Source organism: Lytechinus variegatus, chromosome 16 (assembly GCF_018143015.1).
Source record: "Lytechinus variegatus isolate NC3 chromosome 16, Lvar_3.0, whole genome shotgun sequence".
Lineage (NCBI taxonomy): Eukaryota > Metazoa > Echinodermata > Echinoidea > Temnopleuroida > Toxopneustidae > Lytechinus > Lytechinus variegatus.
In genome coordinates this window covers 8,864,206-8,882,663 of record NC_054755.1, presented here as the reverse complement: position 1 = coordinate 8,882,663, position 18,458 = coordinate 8,864,206, and the positions used below count along the sequence as shown (strand labels likewise).

The following is an 18,458-nucleotide window of genomic DNA, read 5'->3' as shown; positions in this document are numbered from 1 at the left end:
GCACTCGTCCTACTTTTCATATTTCTGTTCTCTCTTTCTCTCCTTCTCTTGGCCATCTCCGTGTTCACTCTTCTCTGTATTTCACTCTATTTCAACTGCTTCCCTTTATATTCTCTTTTCTGTACTTCTTCCTCTTCTATTCTCTTTCTACTTCTTTTTGTCATTTTTACATTTTACCTTTTTGTGCTGTTCATTTTCTTTGGATCTCTTTTCCAGATCTTGGTACGGTTTTATTGTTTTTTTATCCTTCTTCGGCACTTCTTCCGGCTGGACCTTCTTCGCCTATTCTCCTTCTTCTCCTATTTTTATAGTTCTCACCTTCGCCTTCCCCCTTTTTTTCCAGCGACTCCTTCTATACCATCCTAACCCCTCTCTTCAAATACTTGTCATTGTCTTTCATTCTCTTCCTTGTTGCTCTTCCTCTTCTTATGACCTCTTTCCCTTTATCTCATTCGCCCCTCCATCCTCTGCTCCTCAAACTTAAAATCATTCATTTTCTTGCCATTTTTTTTCTCTAGATGAAACCCAGCGCATGGATCCTTTGGCAGTGATGGTTTACATTCACGGTGACTCTTACGAGGAAGGTACGGCTAGTATGTACGACGGCAGCATCCTGGCTAGCTATGGCGGAGTCATCGTAGTAACAGTAAATTATCGCCTGGGAATTTTAGGTAAGATAAACTTTGCCGCCGAAGCGTGGCACCGGGGCATATCAACGTGGACGTATCAATTTAGAATGTTTAGTTTCAGAGCATCACTGAATGAAGGAAGCCTCTCAGCTCATTGAAAGACAATCTTTCAAAGGAATGTTTGATGGGTTGAAGAGAGAAATATTGAGCTCAAACATGAGAGCGGTGGATGAGAATGGCGCAACCGGGGGAGGGGGTAGTGTCACATGGGCAGGGGTGATTAAACATCGTAAATCAAGGGGATAAAGAAATGAAAAGAGAAAACAAACCAAAAGTGTGGATATGAGAGATAAAGGTACAGCATGAAAACTGGTATAATCTTCCTATTTCACTATCGAAATACTTTATATCAACACCCTCTCTGTTCATAACCCTATTCATACATAAAATAATGAGAGAGCAAAGATGTGATAGTCTTCGGGTTTTAGTGATAAATGCTCCAGTTTCAAACTTAAGTATGTTACTTAGATTAAATTTCACCAAAATCACCTAATTTTGTACTGATAAAACTTTTTTTTTGCTTGTCAAATTTTCCTGATTAAAATCACCTTATTTTTTGGACTTTCAAACTTTTTTTCTTGTCAAAATTTCAAAACAACTTTCATTGATGCATCTTTAGTGACACGTTTCAATAATCGTTTACTTGCGTCTTTACGATTCTCCACCTCCCCCCTTGAACCCAATACCTCAGGTTTTCTCAGCACCGGTGATTCAGCAGCGAGGGGGAACTACGGCCTCATGGACCAAATAGCAGCTCTCAAGTGGATCCATCAAAATGTCGCCATGTTTGGCGGGAATCCCGACCGAATCACCCTATTTGGAGCTGGAAGTGGAGCCGCCAGTTGCGGACTACTCGCCTTTTCAAATTACACCAAAGGTAAATCCCTAGTCACATCGGCAAAAGCGACCCAGACCGATCAACGCTTTTACAATAATTGGCATGATTGCCATCGGTAGGTTTGGATTCAATTTCATTGGTGCGACTGTATCATAATGATTAACATTTCCGTAGAGGGCGTCCCTCGATGTATGTCCACTTAATCCTACAATTTCAAAGGTGCTCTTCCCATTTTCTTGGGTGTGGGTGTGTGTGTTTTTGTAGGAGAGTGTGGGTGTGTCCATCTCCCCTTTTTTTAAAGTCGATCTTTCCTTTTTTTTAATTTCGCCCGCTCGGTCACACCAACGAAACCGACTCAAAACCGATCGATGGTATGTCATTGTTAATGACGTGAATGCTATAGTCAGTCTGCTGGAGTCGAGTTTGACGGGGTAACATAAATAAAGGTTGGTATCATTTTAATAGTGTCTATCTTTGGGTTGAACGAGAAAACTCTTGAATAATCAGGTTTCATGAAATACGCCTGATAGGATATGGGACATTTCACTTGAGAACACAAAAATCAAGCAATAAGTTTTTGTTTGTATCTTTTAGAGAATCTCTGAAATGCAGATCATTAATTCGAGAACGGACATCAGTTCCTTCTTATATGAATTGAGTTGAATTTATTACAGAACGTCACTAGCAATTGCCAACATTTTGTGCAAAACAAGAAAATATATGTATGGGGTCAAAATTTGGGGCCTTCATTCGTTTCATAAAGACGTCTTTTGGCCAAAAATACACAATGGCATCAGCCAATGAGAAGGATTTCAGTAGCTTTTAACTATTATTGTATCTTATTCTATTATAACAAGTTTTATGAAACAGGCCTCAGTTTCGTGCTATCTCGGTCTTACTATTGATGTATACATAGTGACACGTAATGGACCATCATACATCAAACAGCACTGCTTGAATGTTGGTTGACATCACTGAAATCCCATCCCCGTTCCCATGGGAACGTCACATCTTTGGCGCGGTGACTAAATTTACAAACTTCAAATACCCAGAGCATCGTACGGCTGCATTCATTTGCTTTGACGTCAAATTACAACTTACTGATAACACCTTCGATGTTAAAATGGATAATTATATCTTTAACAGTTCTGTTGCTGCAAGGAAGTGGAAGGTAACAAACTATTGGATAGCATCACTGAACGTATAGAGTATAAAACCATTCAATCTTGACTGACACGACTGACCTGCTAATTATATTACATTATTATTTTATATATGTTCCTGAAAGAAAAAAAACATGTCACATATTCCCCAAGTTTGTTTTCATATTAAAATGTAAAACGCTATTAATGGAATCGTATCCGTCGACTGGCTTGCAAAAGGGGTGTTAGGATTTTATGGGTAGGTGAATTTCCGTCCCAGTTTGTTACGAAGAAGGGCGTTAACTCTCTCGCGCGCCGAACATTTCACTGAGTACGTGCTTGACCCAACACCTGCCGCACTCACGCCAGTCAGTTTGTATTGCTTATGCGAGTACATATAGACTAATTTTCGATATCTCTTCGATTAACTTTCTCTATTACATAACGATCACAGGTCTCATAGCTGGCGTCATAGCAGAGAGTGGATCCTCCATCGCTTCTTGGGCGCTATCTCGAGAGCCAGCACGGTTCGCGAACCTGTTAGCTGAAAAGGTCGGCTGCGAGGCAGAAACCAACCTGCAAATGGTCGAATGTCTGCGAGGTCTTCCCTACGACGCCCTGATCAACGTAGACATCCAATCCCCACTCTACATGATCGCTTTTGCTCCGGTGGTCGACGAGGATGTCATCGCAGCCGACCCAACCATCATGTGGGGGCAGCTGATTGCGGGCGAGCGCGACATTGGACGAGATGACTTTTCATACCTGAGTGGGGTAGTGAGGAACGAGGGCTTCATGTATATTGAGCCCTATATAACGGGTGCGTACAAAAAAGACAACTGTTCCTTCAAATTGAATTATCAATGCATTATATTTATATGTATTCTGGAAGAGCATTTCGTCCTGCATCATTAGGTACCATTTTAGTGAGCTCTGTGCTTACGTTTGAATGATCAGGAGGCAATGTTTGTGAGAATGTAAAAATCGGGTTGCGCCAAAAGTACTGCTTATGATGTTATTGGATAGGGCTGAAAGGGGTAGAATACCTGAACAAGAACCAGACTTCAGACAGGATAGTTTTAGAGTCACACAACATTAAAAGGCTTTATTCTATAGATAACTCATAACCAAGACCATAGCTTTAGCAGCTTTCCCAAAAGTCGCACTCCCCTCCCTTACATGTATCAAGCAGTCCTCAGTAATATATATGAAAGCTTCTAGTGCAAACAATACTGTGTATGTCTGTAAACCCTTACACTCCCCCCCACTAAAATAACCCTATGGGTTTTTTTTTTTTTTTAACCACAATGAATCAAATGTAATACATACAATATCATGTCTTGTCATTAGTACATGCAACGATACTCCACTTATAAGTTCAATAAAACATTCATATACGAACTTGACGCTAGCAATTTAACAGACATCTTTACCCTTTGTTTCATCAGCGTAAAATACTCATTTGACTGAATAAACAAAGGACTAAATGCGATACATTAACATTTCTTATCAATAATTCATGTGACAAGATTCCCCCAATAAATCAGATATAACATGCATGTAAATGTACAGTAAGAAACTGCAAATAGCAATTTAACAAGTCTGGAGGTGTCATATCCTTATCCTTTTCACCGTCCAAAAGCTAACAAACATTAATAGGCAATAAAACACCTTAAAACATCCCAGCGCAGCTGAAGGATAAGAACAGCAAAAGCAAAAGAACCAATCAAAATTTATCCAAACTGGAAAATGTTGGCTGATAACAAAATATCAAGAACAAACAGTATCAATATAATTTTGTACATGGTAATATGTAGCTTCGCAGTGACACATTTGCATACTCAATTTTCAAAACTTTAGTATCTAAATTGTAATGAGGCATGCAGTTGGAAATATTTAAAGAGGTTTCAATGAAGTATTTTCGACTTAAAACAAATGATGTTCAGATGCTTACAATCACACTTTAGTTTCAACACATTTCTTTTGGTTGTTTGATGTTTTGATTTGTTGTATACATGTAACTGAGTATTCAAGAACGATATGGTTGGTACATGATGTAATCATACAGTTATATATGCATGCAAGTTTCAGTTAGTAAATTAGATCTAGTTCACATCAGAGTTTGTTGGTTTATATACTGCCTTTGTTACATAACTGAGTTCTCAGGAATTACTCGACCAATAGTTTTCACAATGTTCATAGTCCATTGCCGATGAAATCATGGGCAGAGTTTTAGCTGGTCGACATGGACAATGCGAATTTTTTTCTTGTTCTTTTCATTCACAATCTCAAAGTTTACAGGAGTCAGTTGCTTGGTCACTACATACATTTCCGACCAACGGGGAGCAAGCTTTGCAGTGAAGCACTTCTTTGCATCGGATATCGGGTAGGTCTTGACCCGCACATGATCTCCCTCCTTAATATTGTTCTCTCTTCTCCGTTTGTCATAGTGTTGCTTGGCTTTACCCTTCGCTAGTCCACTACGCTGTACAATGTCCTCCACACTGGGTTGGCTAACACCATCAGAAGGGTTAGTTTCAAGCTTGTTGCTGAGGGGAGTGTTTAGCCTTCTCCCAAACATGAGGAGTGCTGGTTCTGTCCCAAGGGTATCATGAGTAGAAGTGTTCAAAGCGAAGCCAAATTCTGCTAGGTGTACATCCCATGAGCGATGATCCCCTGACACATAGGACTGAACCATGGCCTTCAGGTTTCTGTTGACTCTCTCCACCCAGTTAGTCTGTGGGTGGTAAGGGGTAATGAAGACCTGTTCCACTCCCCACTCCTTACACACTGCTGCTAATGCCCTTGCCCGAAACTGTGGACCATTGTCGGACAGTAGTTTCTTGGGGGGTCCATACCGACAGAACACTTGACGGACCAATGTGCACGATACCACCTGGCTGCTTGAAGACTTTAGGGGGATCACTTCCGTGTACTTGCTGTAGTGATCCACTACAACCAGTATATGTTCATGTCCACCATAGCTCTTGGGAAAGGGTCCCATCAAGTCTACTCCAACAATCTCCCAAGGCATAGATGACGATGTGGAGAGCATCATACCTGCTTTCTTCTGGTAGACAGGTTTGGTCTGCTGACAAACTTTGCAAGCTCGGACGAAACTGCGGACTTTTTGAGACATTCCCCTCCAGCACAAGTTGTTACTTTTTAGTCGAGCGAGAGTTTTCCGCCGTCCCAAGTGCCCGGCGGCAGGTTTCCTGTGGCACTCATTCATCACAGCGCTTTGTAGTTCACTGGGAACTACTAAACGACCGTCCTTCTTCCACAGAAGCCCATTCTTCATTTCATATGAATGGGCAGGTTTGAAGTCAAGGTCACCCCTCTCCAAGTTCAAGATAAGGGGTAGGAGTTGAATGTCGCGCCTCTGGGCCTCGCGGCATAGTGTTGCATCGAGTTCTGGGATCAGAATCGGATTGTCCACATTCTCAGGTCCTGGAGCTTCATCTGGTAGGCACGAAGGGCAAATGTAGAGATCCATCATCTCTGCCTCCTCCCGAGTGATACCAACACAGCTTTGGTGGTACCAACGTCTACATTGATCGCAGAACACCCAGTCTAATACATCATCCTCTGGGTAAATGCAGTTAGGATCAGCACATTTCTCGTCATTATCACTTGAAGAGTTAGCATGGATTTCCTCGACTGCTCCAACTACTGCAGATTCTCCACTACATCTTGAAAGAGCATCTGGGACATGGTGTTGGGATCCCGGGCGATACACCACCTGGAAGTTGTAGTCCTGCAAGCGTAGTACCCATCGAGCAAGTCTACCCCCTTGCTTCCTTTTTCTGAAGAGCCAACACAGGGCTTGATGGTCTGTCACAACTTTACATGGTCTGCCTTCTAGGTAAGGCCTCCATTTTTCTAGGGCCCAGATTATTGCCAGACATTCCTTCTCGGTAGTACTGTAATTCCGTTCCGCACCTGACAAGGTCCGGCTTGCATAAGCTATGGTCTTGGTCAGGGAGTCTTGTTTCTGAATTAGAATAGCCCCTAAACCTACATTACTGGCATCCGTGTGAACAACAAACGGCAAAGACTTGTCGGGGTATCCTAACACTGGTTCCGACATGAGCGCCTCTTTCAACCTGTGAAACACTATGGTGCATTCGTCCGTCCACTCCCACATGGCATTCTTTTTCTTCAAGGCATATAGTGGGGCAGCCTTATCTGCAAACCCAGGGACAAATTTCTGATACCATCCAATCATGCCCAGGAATCTCTCTAGTTCCTTGACAGAGGTAGGCACCAGATAATCTCTGATAGCAGACACCTTATCTGGGTCAGGCTTTAGGCCATCAGCTCCAATGAAATGTCCAAGATACCTCATCTCCCTATGTAAGAACTGACATTTCTCAACATTAGCAGTAAGACCAGCAGCTCTTAATCTGGTCAATACCTCCCTCAGGTCTCTGTAATGTTCCTGTGGGCTACCAGAAAAACATACAATATCATCTAGGTAGACATAGCAACACCTCCCAATGAGATCCCCAAGGACCTTATACATCAATCTCTGAAAGCTAGCTGGCCCATTGACAACCCCAAAGGGCAGGACTTTAAACTGGAACAAACCATTTTCACAAATGAAGGCAGTCTTCTCCCGGTCTTCAGGAGCCATTCCCATTTGCCAATAACCACTTTTCAGGTCTAACGAAGAAAACACCTGAGCTCCATGCAAAGACTGGAGGATGTCATCGACTGACGGCATGGGATACGCATCAATCTTTGTAACAGAGTTCAACTTGCGGTAGTCTACACACATGCGATAAGTGCCTCCCTTCTTCGGCACCATGACAACAGGGGAGGCCCAGGGAGATGATGAGGGCTCTATCTTCCCACATTCTAAGAGTTTCGATATTTCTTCATCTAGGGCTCTTTTCCGCTCAGGACCAATCCGATAAGGATGTGAACGAGAAGGTGTAGCGTCACCCACATCAATGTGATGGCAATCAACATCTGTGAAACCTGGAATGTCACAAAGAACATCCTTGAAATCACCCAGGAGTGACTCAAGCTCTGCCTGCTCAGTAGCTGAAACATCTAACTTGGTTCCACAAGATACAGGGATAGTATCCCTGCCCTCGTCGAGTTCATAATCTGGGTACTCTGGCTCTCCAGACTGCATTCCTAGCATAGGAAACTTTACAGGTTTTTCAACCCCGAAACTGGTTCCAAAGCATCCTTCGCCAAAATCCAATACCAATTTTACTGCATGAGCAAAATCCACTCCCAAAAGAACTGGAGCTGGCAACGTCTTGACTACCTGAAATTTAACCTGCAAGGTACTAACTCCGAACTCTACTTCTGCACTTGTTACCCCATGTGGAGTCACGGTCATTTCTCCGAGAATTTTCAGAGTGGTACCCTCACTGCAAGGGGTCACAGGTAAAGACAACTTGTCACAGAGATCTGATGGCAGGAGCGAAACCGTAGACCCAGAGTCTACTAGCCCATATGTCTTAACATGTGCTTCTGTCTCTCCTCTCAGAACAAGTTCCATCATGGGTAGTCCTTTCTTTGGGACATCTGACAAGTTAGGAGTTATTAACTCTTCTGGAGCTACAAAGTTACAGTTGCCTGTTTCTGAACTATGTTGTATTGTGTTTGGTGCAGGTGTTTGTGTGTTGGGTGTGAAGGTGTATTTGGCAGACCTTACTGGGGGTGGCATGGGGCAATCCACAATCCTATGTCCCAGCTGGCCACAGCGGTAACAATTCTGATTAAATGTCCCTCTGCGGTTAGGATTTGAGTTAGTATGACCTTGGGAATAACTAGCAGTGTTTGGACGACTATCAGTCGTACCACCATGCTTCTTCCTGAAATTTGCCTCATCTCTGCGAGCTACTGAATTAGCTCGCCTATGCAAGAGCAACTCATCTGCTGTGCGGGCTAAGGCAATGAGTGAGCATTCATTGCGCTCTCTAAGTTTCAGCCGTAATGTTTCATCAACCACAGTGCTCAAAAACTGATCAATCATGATCAGATCAAAGCACCGTCTGACTTCAGGGTTGTGAAACGTAGAAGGCGTTACTTCCAGCCACCTGCAGAAGTTGTCCTGGAGACGGTTTGCATATTCCTCAAAGGTTTCTTCACCTTGTTTACTATCGGTTTTGAATTTAACTCTATAGGCTTCTGGGGTTAGCTGATACCTCCGTAGGATAACCTGTACAGCAGCATCATAATTTTCCTTTTCTGAATAGCTCAAGGAGTGAAAAGCCTGTTGGGCCTTCCCTGTCAAGTACGGTTCCAGCAGTTTAGCCCATTCATGTCTAGGCCTCTCTTCCGCTGTTGCCATACGTTCAAAAGTGTTGAGATAACATGATATATCATCATCTCCTGTTAGTCTGTGGAGCCCTGGTAACCTATATTCTACCTTAGCCTGTGGACTTACAGTCATCTTCATCAGAGACTCGCATAGCTGCTTGGTCTCTTGGTAACGAGACACCTCCATCTCCTTCATCAAGCGAGCCAAATCTTCAGCACTCATACCTGTCTGACTGGGCTGAGCACTAGATGGAGTAGTCTCTTCAATCATCTGTGGTAACTGACTTAAGCAATTGATTCTTTCTTCTTTTGTTTTTACTTTAATCACATCAATATGATTCAACTCACACAACCTCCCAATGTATTCTGCAGTAAAGTGATTCAAATATGTACTTCGATCCATGGTAAGAATGTAGCAAAACCCAATATTCAATGTTAAATTGAATATTTTTTATTTTTATTTTTTATTTATTTTTTTTATTTTATTTTGTTGTTGTTGGTTATGTCTCAAATAAATCTTTTACTGTTTATGCATTACTCCATGTGTTTATATTTAAGATTATCTATAAGATCCAGAGTGAAGAGTTTGTTGGTGTGTCTTTATTTACCTGTATTTATTTATTTTTATTTTTTTTTTTTTTTTTTTTTTTTTTTTTTTATTTATTTTTTTTTTTTTATTTGTTTACTTATTCATGTGTTCGATTTGACTGATTAGTCTTATTTATTTAGTTTAATTTATGCGTAAGTCTCAAGTATTAGTAATAAATGTTTATATTTCAAAATCTTTTGTACTAAGAGTCTGTTTCTTTCCTTATTCAATTCTTTTAACCTGTTTATTTTCCCTATCCATTAATTGTGTAATAGATGTTAGATCTGTTACTAGGCCCTATAACCCAGGATTTGCTTGATTTGTATATCCAGAGCAAGTTACACTTGTTATTTACTTTCTTTACTCACTTCAGTTTTCACTCACTGAATTATATTCTAATTAACATAAAACATAACAAATTATTGACCGTCTAACAACAGACCTATCGTTCAGTCACCTAATTTGGCGGCGCAGAAAAACAAAGGGGAAAGAACAAAAGGGAAGAAAGAATAAGAAAAGGTCAAAGGTCTGGAGAACTTTCAACAAGAAGTGAGGAGCTAGAAAAATGAGAGTGAATGATTGAGATTATACTTTGCTAATTTATTTTACTTTATGTAACTAGGTTGGTTGACTTAACTTAAGATCTAGATTCAGATTCTAGAATGACTGGCACAATTTCAAACTTAATTTCACACTCATGAGTCAATTGGAAATAGCACAGCAAAGACTGAAAGAGTAATGATATGATCATTCATAGACAACACTAACCTTGAGTGTGTATGGCTATACACACATGTATGTGCATGAATAGTAGTGATACAGTCACATATATCTGCACACACACTACTGTACTGTGTACTGTCAGTGCAGCACCAGGGACTACACAAATCACAATGCAATGAACCATCAAACAATCAAAAAACAATCCATAAAAATCTTCCTTGTCCAGTAACATCCAATCCTGCTGACAACGCCAAATGAAAGGGGTAGAATACCTGAACAAGAACCAGACTTCAGACAGGATAGTTTTAGAGTCACACAACATTAAAAGGCTTTATTCTATAGATAACTCATAACCAAGACCATAGCTTTAGCAGCTTTCCCAAAAGTCGCACTCCCCTCCCTTACATGTATCAAGCAGTCCTCAGTAATATATATGAAAGCTTCTAGTGCAAACAATACTGTGTATGTCTGTAAACCCTTACAGGACCATTGATTTTGCAGTCTTTGCAGATAAAAATAACGCTTAAAACCATCCCAAACAAAATTTCAACATGACAGATATAAAAAAAAACAACATACAAATAAAAACAGCCTCACACTTAAACCCACACTCACACACATGCACAATCCCACACACACTTAGTAAAATGAAAGACAGTCACACACATTTTTTTTTCACATGTCTACAGACATTATCTCGCAAACACAATGCACACGAAAACAAGCGTATGTGTTTGGTGTTAATTTGGAGTAAAGTAAAAACAAAACGAACAATACTCTGATTAAGATTTGTTGGTCAAACTTGAACTTGAAATGATATCACATTTTTGTTTCTCACCCGGTAGAACCCCTTGTTGATGGAAAACTCTTGCTGGAAGACTTCGAGGACATTCTTGACGGATTCATGCAGAACAATTTCGGAGGCAACATGAAAGCTAGGTATGGTATATTTGTCACGTGATAATTCGAACGTCAAATAGTATTCAGATGTTCCAAAACTAATATATATATGATAGAGCGGTGTAGCATATCATGAGCATACAGCAAAACAAAACAGACCTTGTACAATAACATGTCATAAAGCGTTTTAATAGGTGTACGACATGTTTGGGTTGCTACCGACAGATGACCGGGGTTTCACGTAAAGTTCATTTTCAAAGTGCTTCCCGCGTTTCGAAGATCGAAATTATGTATATAATATGTAGGATGCACGGCATAGCAATACTTCCAAAAAGAAGACGATGATGCAAAAAAGTTTTGAAGAAATAAATATGAAAAAGAAGACGAATAAGAAGAAGGAGAAGAAAATGAAGAAGTTGAAATTACAGAGGCTTACAGACGCATTGGATGGGATTACTTTGACATAAGTGGAGGAGTTCAAGTCACTTTTGACTTATCACGATTGCATTGACCTAACTTATAAATTCTGCTGAATTTTACCCACAAAAGAAGTACCCACTAATTCCTCTATATACATGTTGATTCTAACATCTCCGTGTAAAAACACACCCCACATCGTTCCCTGTTGAAGGTATAATCCAATGTAATTGAACCTGTTTCTTTCCATCGGTCACTAATCCTTCGGGGCCGTTTCAAAAAGCTGTTCGTAAGTTAAGAGCGACTTCAGAACGACTGGTGAACCTTTCTTACGCGCTAAACCATCGCCAATGAACACTTTGGTGTATACCATTTACCACAAGAAAGGATCACCAGTCGTTCTTAAAGTCGCTCTTAACTTACGAACAGCTTTATGAAACACCCACCTGGTATGAAATCGTACTTTTTAAAAACCGATTGCATGAACAAATAGCATGGTTATGGACATTGTGGAACGTGATAAATCACCATCCTTTTCTACGTCTACCGTATACTGTGTAACAAGATGAATGCTAGATGGGTTGGTGGGCACATCCTGGTCTCTGTCACTTAATGTACTCCGCACACGAAGCGTCTTTCCTGATTGCGTCAATTTCAGTCGCGTCATTGCCGATCACTACAGATTGATTAGCGAAACTTAAATTTTTATCAATTAAGTTCGTGCATGCACATCTGAAACGTTTACATGATTCACGTATTCTATATAGCCGAAAATTGCAAAGAAATTCGGTTTCAATTTTTTTCTGGGACACGCTGTATAAGGATTATGAAGCGTCAATTTCGATAGCATCTTTGAAACGAATCAAGTATGGATTTGGTACGCGCATGAAATGTAAGTGGTACTTCCGGTTTTTTTTATGTAATATTTAATTATTGGACGGCGAAGCCTCAAAAGTGGCATGGCATGCTCTTCCCATAACTCGTTCTACCAGTAGCTAACTCGATTCCTCGACTCAGTCGTTCCGAGTTAGTCCATTTAATGTCACCTACAGGGCTCCATAACTTTCCACACACTGGGGATCAAGTCAGGCGCCAACAAGCATGACAAGGTCAACGAAAAAATATGTATACATGCGCCAATAAATCAACATTGTGATCCCTACGTACAAAATTCACCCCCCTTTACCATAACTTCTCATAATCCATAACGGGTTATTGAGACATTATTTAACAGACCAACTTTAATAATGTATGTATATCGCATAAAAATCTATACTAAGCTATATATCACCGTGTAGGACGATGTTGAATGAGGCTTACTTCATTTACATAGGCATGATGAGTGACGTAGGACTGGTAAGCAGCTGATGGAAATGACGCTTGGTGTGCAAAATCTGTTGTCTCACTCTCATGGAAGTTGGAGTATCCCTCGTGCATGGGTAATGGGGTCTTGAGGATCATTGTCTCACAGTCTATTGGTACATTGGTGCATGACCTTCCTAACACCCGTATACTAACAGGCACTTTGTCATCCCTTCTCCATTCCCTTCTTGGATTCTCCACCTCGTCCCCTCGACCATGCCTGCTCTTCTGTCTTTATATCTCTTGGCCTTGTTCTTATTGGCATATCTCTCTTCCTTCTCTTTACCTCTCCAATGTGATCATTCTGTCTATCGTTTCCCTTTCATCATTTCTGTTTTGTCTTCACCGTCATGTGAATCTGTTTCTTTCTTATGCTCTCCTTTCTTTCTGAGTGTCTAAACCACTCTTTCTTTCTTCTTTGTTTACTTATTTCATGTTCGTTCCGGTGATTGTCTATTCTGTCTTCTACCGTTTTCCGACTTCCTGTCTTCCCTTCATTGTCCCTTCTCTCTTCGTCTTGGTCGTTACTGATCTTCAAAACACCTCCCCCGTGTTCGTGCGGCAATAATTGGATTGCATCTTTGCCAGTAGCGTCATTCGCGATGTCATCTACTACGAGTACACGGACTGGGGAGCTGGCGAAGGCAATCCTTTCGAACTCAAGAACAGCCTCCAGGACATCCTGACGGACCATCATTGGGTGGCGCCCTGCATTACCACACTCAAAATGGCGGACGAGGCGGGCTTCGATGCTTGGTTCTACATGTTCCCGCACAGACCCAAGAAGAGTGTTTATCCACGATGGGCAGGTTAGGAATCTTTATTATCGACCCCATTGCATGAACGCCCCACTGCGCAAAGCTATACAGTCACACCAATGAAACCGATTCAGAACCGACCGATGATCTATTATTATTATACTGTTTAAAAAAAACTGATTATACTGTTTAAAAAAACTGATTTTACAGAAAAAAAAACAGATTTTGCAAAAAGCAATAACAGAATCATTCTATGAATTCATAAAACAGGTATTTTTCTACAATTTAACAGAACAGGTCTGTTTAAAAAGGGGAAAATTTGTGTTTTATTTAAGAAAATTTGTAATAAGGTTCCATGCACCAAATTCCAACTTCCTGTAATTTTAAATGTAAGATTACTCAATCTGGTAAGATTAGTGTTCTCGAGACTGCTGCAAGAACTTTTATTTTAAGGATAAATTTTCTAACAGTGTAGTTTGTCGGTCTGGAGTCGCTTTCATGTTTGACTGTAGCATAATTGACTAACATGAATTTTCACTCAGCGACGTCATGAGGATCTTAGATCAAAATATAGTGACAAAGGATGCTTAAGAACGCTTTGTCGAAACTTGATGTATTGGAATGACAATTCTGTCATAGACTCAGAAGTAAGAACATAGACATCTGTCGTTCTCCCTGGCCGGAGCATGTTTCTGACATCTTCGACGAAGATGTCCCTTTCCTTTCGCTTGACAATAAATCACGTCTTAATAAAACACTTTCAAGCAACTCTAAGAATTCAATGAGGTCGAGATAATAGGGTCATGAATTTGAGGTTGATGGCGAATATGGTTCTCTTTGAAATTCTGGCTGTGTTGCAGGTAAATGAAGAAAGAGACCTTTGGAGAACAAAATATTTATCATAAATCACGAAAATGTTATGGGACTTTACACACGTTACACACGCAGTCGTTTCGAGATGTGCAGGAGCGGATGCATTTCCCAACCAGTTTCACACATGCTCCCAATAAGAAAGCTATGAAACAATTGCATGTAAATGCATCAACAAGATATGTCGCTCGTGGCCTTACAAAATAACGGGGTACTCTTCTGCTATCGATAATCATATAAATTTCTAATCCCTTGTTGTAATTCCAGGTGCAGTTCATCTTGAAGAACTCCCATACGTTTTCGGCGCTCCCGTTTCGAATGTTTCAGTTGGGATCTTTCCAGAGAGTTTTTCGTCTGCCGAGGCTGCGCTTTCACTGGCAACAATGAACTACTGGAGTAATTTCGCCAAATCTGGGTACGTATAAAATAGGGTAATAGTGAGGACATTTTGAAACAGGACTCGAATGTTCATGAAAATACATGAAATGAAAACCAATAGAAAATGCAAGCATCAACCGTTACTTGAGATATAGCCTCCATTCACTATATTCCTTAGATTGGAATTGATCGATAAAATCGTGGTCGGGGACCGATCCAAAATTAAATTGAGACTATGAATGGATTCCAAAGCTATTGAATTGGGACTTTCAATCTAATTTTGGTTTGGCTCCTGGTAGCAATCTAAAGAATTTAGAGAGCGCGCTTTGGTCGCGTATTCACGTTCTATTTACAGTACCAGCGCTATTTTGCATGTATGCTGCCACAAAAAAATAATAACGTACGATGTGGCAGACTGAATGTAAAGATCACAGAGACGGAATATTCAATCAGTATAATGACATCTTACATTGTTTTCCTTTACCCGTTAGTTTCGTAAAATCCCGTCTGTTTCCATGGATAATACGTCCTCTCTACGGATTCTCTTGACTCTGGACAACGACATAATTGCAATTGTTCGTCCGGTGCATATTTTCGGATGATCTGCTGTCCCAGTCCACCAACTTTCGACAAAAGCCTCTTAGCTCTCCATTGGGAATTTAATTGCATTTTCAAAGAAATCGATGCGTTGTAGAGAGTTTCCCCGTAGTAAATGCGAAAACTACCTACTGTCAATAATGGAACGATCAGAATTATTGATGACACGTACTTTACGCGAATGATCTTGTCCGGTCTAGTAAGGTTGACCCCGGTTCAATCCTGCGGTATTGCATTGGTATCCCGGTCCAAACTTGCCATGACGGTTTCGCATATGTAATGCATCAAAACGAACCGACATTTACCGACTGAACAGCGAGAACACCTTAAGCATAATATTTTTGGCAGGAATTAAAGCACTGGTCTGCGCTATGAATACATTCACTCTTCACTCTCGGGTAGGTTTAATAAGACCCAGACACATGAATAATAATGGCATAGGCTACTGGCGAAACTGACTTCAGACCAAACAAAGTTATTATTCAATTTTCAATTACATACGATCGGTTGGTTTGAGTCAGTTTCGTTGATAATGAATTTTTCTCAATCAATGGAAGAACCTTGGTTTAGTGGTTCTGACACTCGCCTCGTAATCAGAGGGTCGTGTGTCCGAATCCCACTGCGGCTTAGCGACCTTTTGCCAATGCCTTAATCCACACTTTTCGTCACTCTGCACCCAAGTGCTAAATCGGTGCCCGGAAGGATTTGAAAGTCATTGTGGCCTGTCCAGCATGTATGCGCCTCATTGGCGCCTGGCAGGATACAGGGGGTTGTGGATGTGCATACCTTGTGTGCGAGAATGACTGACTGAATCCAATGACTGGGGTTATAATAAATCTATAAGCGCTTCAATACCAAAAAAGTAATGTCTCAAGCGCATTGTAAAAATTATCATTATTATGATGATTATTATTATAATTACTATTTAAATCCAAAGTGACTAGTCGCACAAACCGCCATCATTATCGCCTGAATCCAAAATGGTCTCAGGGACCGAGTGCTCAATGTATGTCCCGGGGTAAGGCACCAGTCTTCCACATTGCCTTGAACGCAGCCACATCTAGAAAAGGGATCGAAAACAGTCCCGTTACAATCATCCAGGCATCGTCAATGTTTTTTTTTTTGACAAAAGGTGCCGACAAACACAGCAAAGTGTATACCTTTCTCACTCGTCGCATAACTGCAGGTTGCGTGGTTGGATATGCAGGTTTCGTCATTTTAGTCCCCAAGCAGTGATGACAATAACAATGATAATAAAGCCTAGAAACCAGTCAAAATCAGTACACGTAACACTCCAAAAAGGCAAAGCATTATAATCCATTAATGATGTTTAAATTTGACTCCTGCTTTTCTCTCATGCCCACAGAAATCCCAACAATCCAAGACGACAAAGTTCAACTGATCTCCATCGGAACTTCGTCGTCGAGTTCAACTTTGAGATTATGGATGACTGGCCTCGGTACAGAGTCGGCACAGAGGAAATGATCTATCTTGCAGCTAACCCTAAAGTTAGAGATTTCTACCGCGTCCACAAGATTAGCATTTGGGAACATCTTGTTCCTAGACTAGAGCAAAAGTTTGCCTTTGAACCGACAGTCAACAACAATCCTTTCCTTCCAGGACCGCAGATCATTAATCCAGCGGGGCAAGGGACATCTCCCATGATTTCAGCGTTGATGCCAGTCACTTCGGCTGTTTCGCCAATAACCGATCCGATTGTCACGGATATAGATAACCGAGTACCGGGCGCGGATATTACTTCGTCGTGGACTGAATCGAACGCGTTAGAAACGGATAAACAGGAAAAGAAGGGTTTCTTAGTGGAACTTAGTATGGTGATTGCTATTGGCGGTTTTCTTCTCCTCCTTAACCTGATCATTCTCGGGGCCATATATTACTTGCGCGACAAGAGAAAAATTGAAAAGCGGCTGGCCATGAAGTATTTAGCCTCTCAGTCGGAGGAGAAGAAGCGCACCAGTTTGCATCCACAGACCACACCGGATAGCGGTATCGGCATACCAGTCGCACTGAACCTTAATCAACAATCCGGTCATCATGGAAGTAACCATCGTCACGTGCCACCGTCGGTGCCATCTCGTGCTGCTGGCACGAGTGATCATAACCATGGCAACGGTGGGAGTCGGGACTATTCTTCACTTAAATATAATCGTTCCCCGCAACATTTTGGTGCCATCAGGCGGAACTCAGCCGGGGAAGTGGAGTTCGAGGTATAAAATATGTTTTTCTTGACGTTTTTGTCGAATTTCTTTCGTATCAAGGAGATTGTAGAATTGGAAGGTGTCGATATGCAATTGAGTAATGCAGCAGAGATCGAAAGCACTAAGCAGTAGCAGGGCTCGTTCTTTTGTTCCGTTATGGCTCATGATTGTCCGATTTTTTTTTATAAAGGACCAAAGATATCGGATAGCATTGGCTGCAGTTTGGAAAAAAGACGATGTATTAAGCGGACTGACAACTATGTCCTTCATCTGCGTAGATCCGTTGGATATACATTAATGAGGGCGCTGTAGCTCACTGAATCATTCGTGTTTCTGTTTGTAGAGCAGGAGGATAGATTAAGATTTAGGCGGAGTTTGGATAACGAACCCATGAAAAGATATATAAACAGATGTGTGAAAGAGAGAGAAAGAGGGAGAAAGTTGAATTGGGAGAGAGAGGGAGATAATCAGAGTTGAAGATAGAGGCTTGAGGATCATTAAGAGGAACGCTAGACAGGAATATATTGTGTATCGTAAATCCCACATTATTGAGAAATGAATTTAAGAATGGTCAGGCAACTTAGGAAATTCATTGTACATTCTTATATGTTGAACATTTCTATTTTGGAACATATCATGGAGGTTGGAATACAATTGTAGCCATACGAAGTCATACAAGGTGAAGAAAATATTT

General features: G+C 41.0%; 1 protein-coding gene across 2 annotated transcripts; it reads left to right on the top strand.

Moving 5' to 3' along the window:
- Positions 1–376: 376 nt before the first annotated feature.
- On the top strand, positions 377–17,939 carry LOC121429486 (neuroligin-4, X-linked-like). Of its 2 annotated transcripts, none has more exons than XM_041626530.1 (7): positions 377–671; positions 1,381–1,566; positions 3,124–3,489; positions 11,109–11,202; positions 13,531–13,751; positions 14,838–14,985; positions 16,912–17,939. In XM_041626530.1, exons 1-7 carry the CDS (start codon positions 533–535, stop codon positions 17,777–17,779), a joined length of 2,022 nt encoding a protein of 673 aa, XP_041482464.1. In that variant the 5' UTR covers positions 377–532; the 3' UTR covers positions 17,780–17,939. The 2 variants fall into 2 exon arrangements, with proteins under 2 accessions (XP_041482464.1, XP_041482465.1); XM_041626531.1 differs by having other exon boundaries at positions 378–671; positions 13,534–13,751.
- Positions 17,940–18,458: the final 519 nt, after the last annotated feature.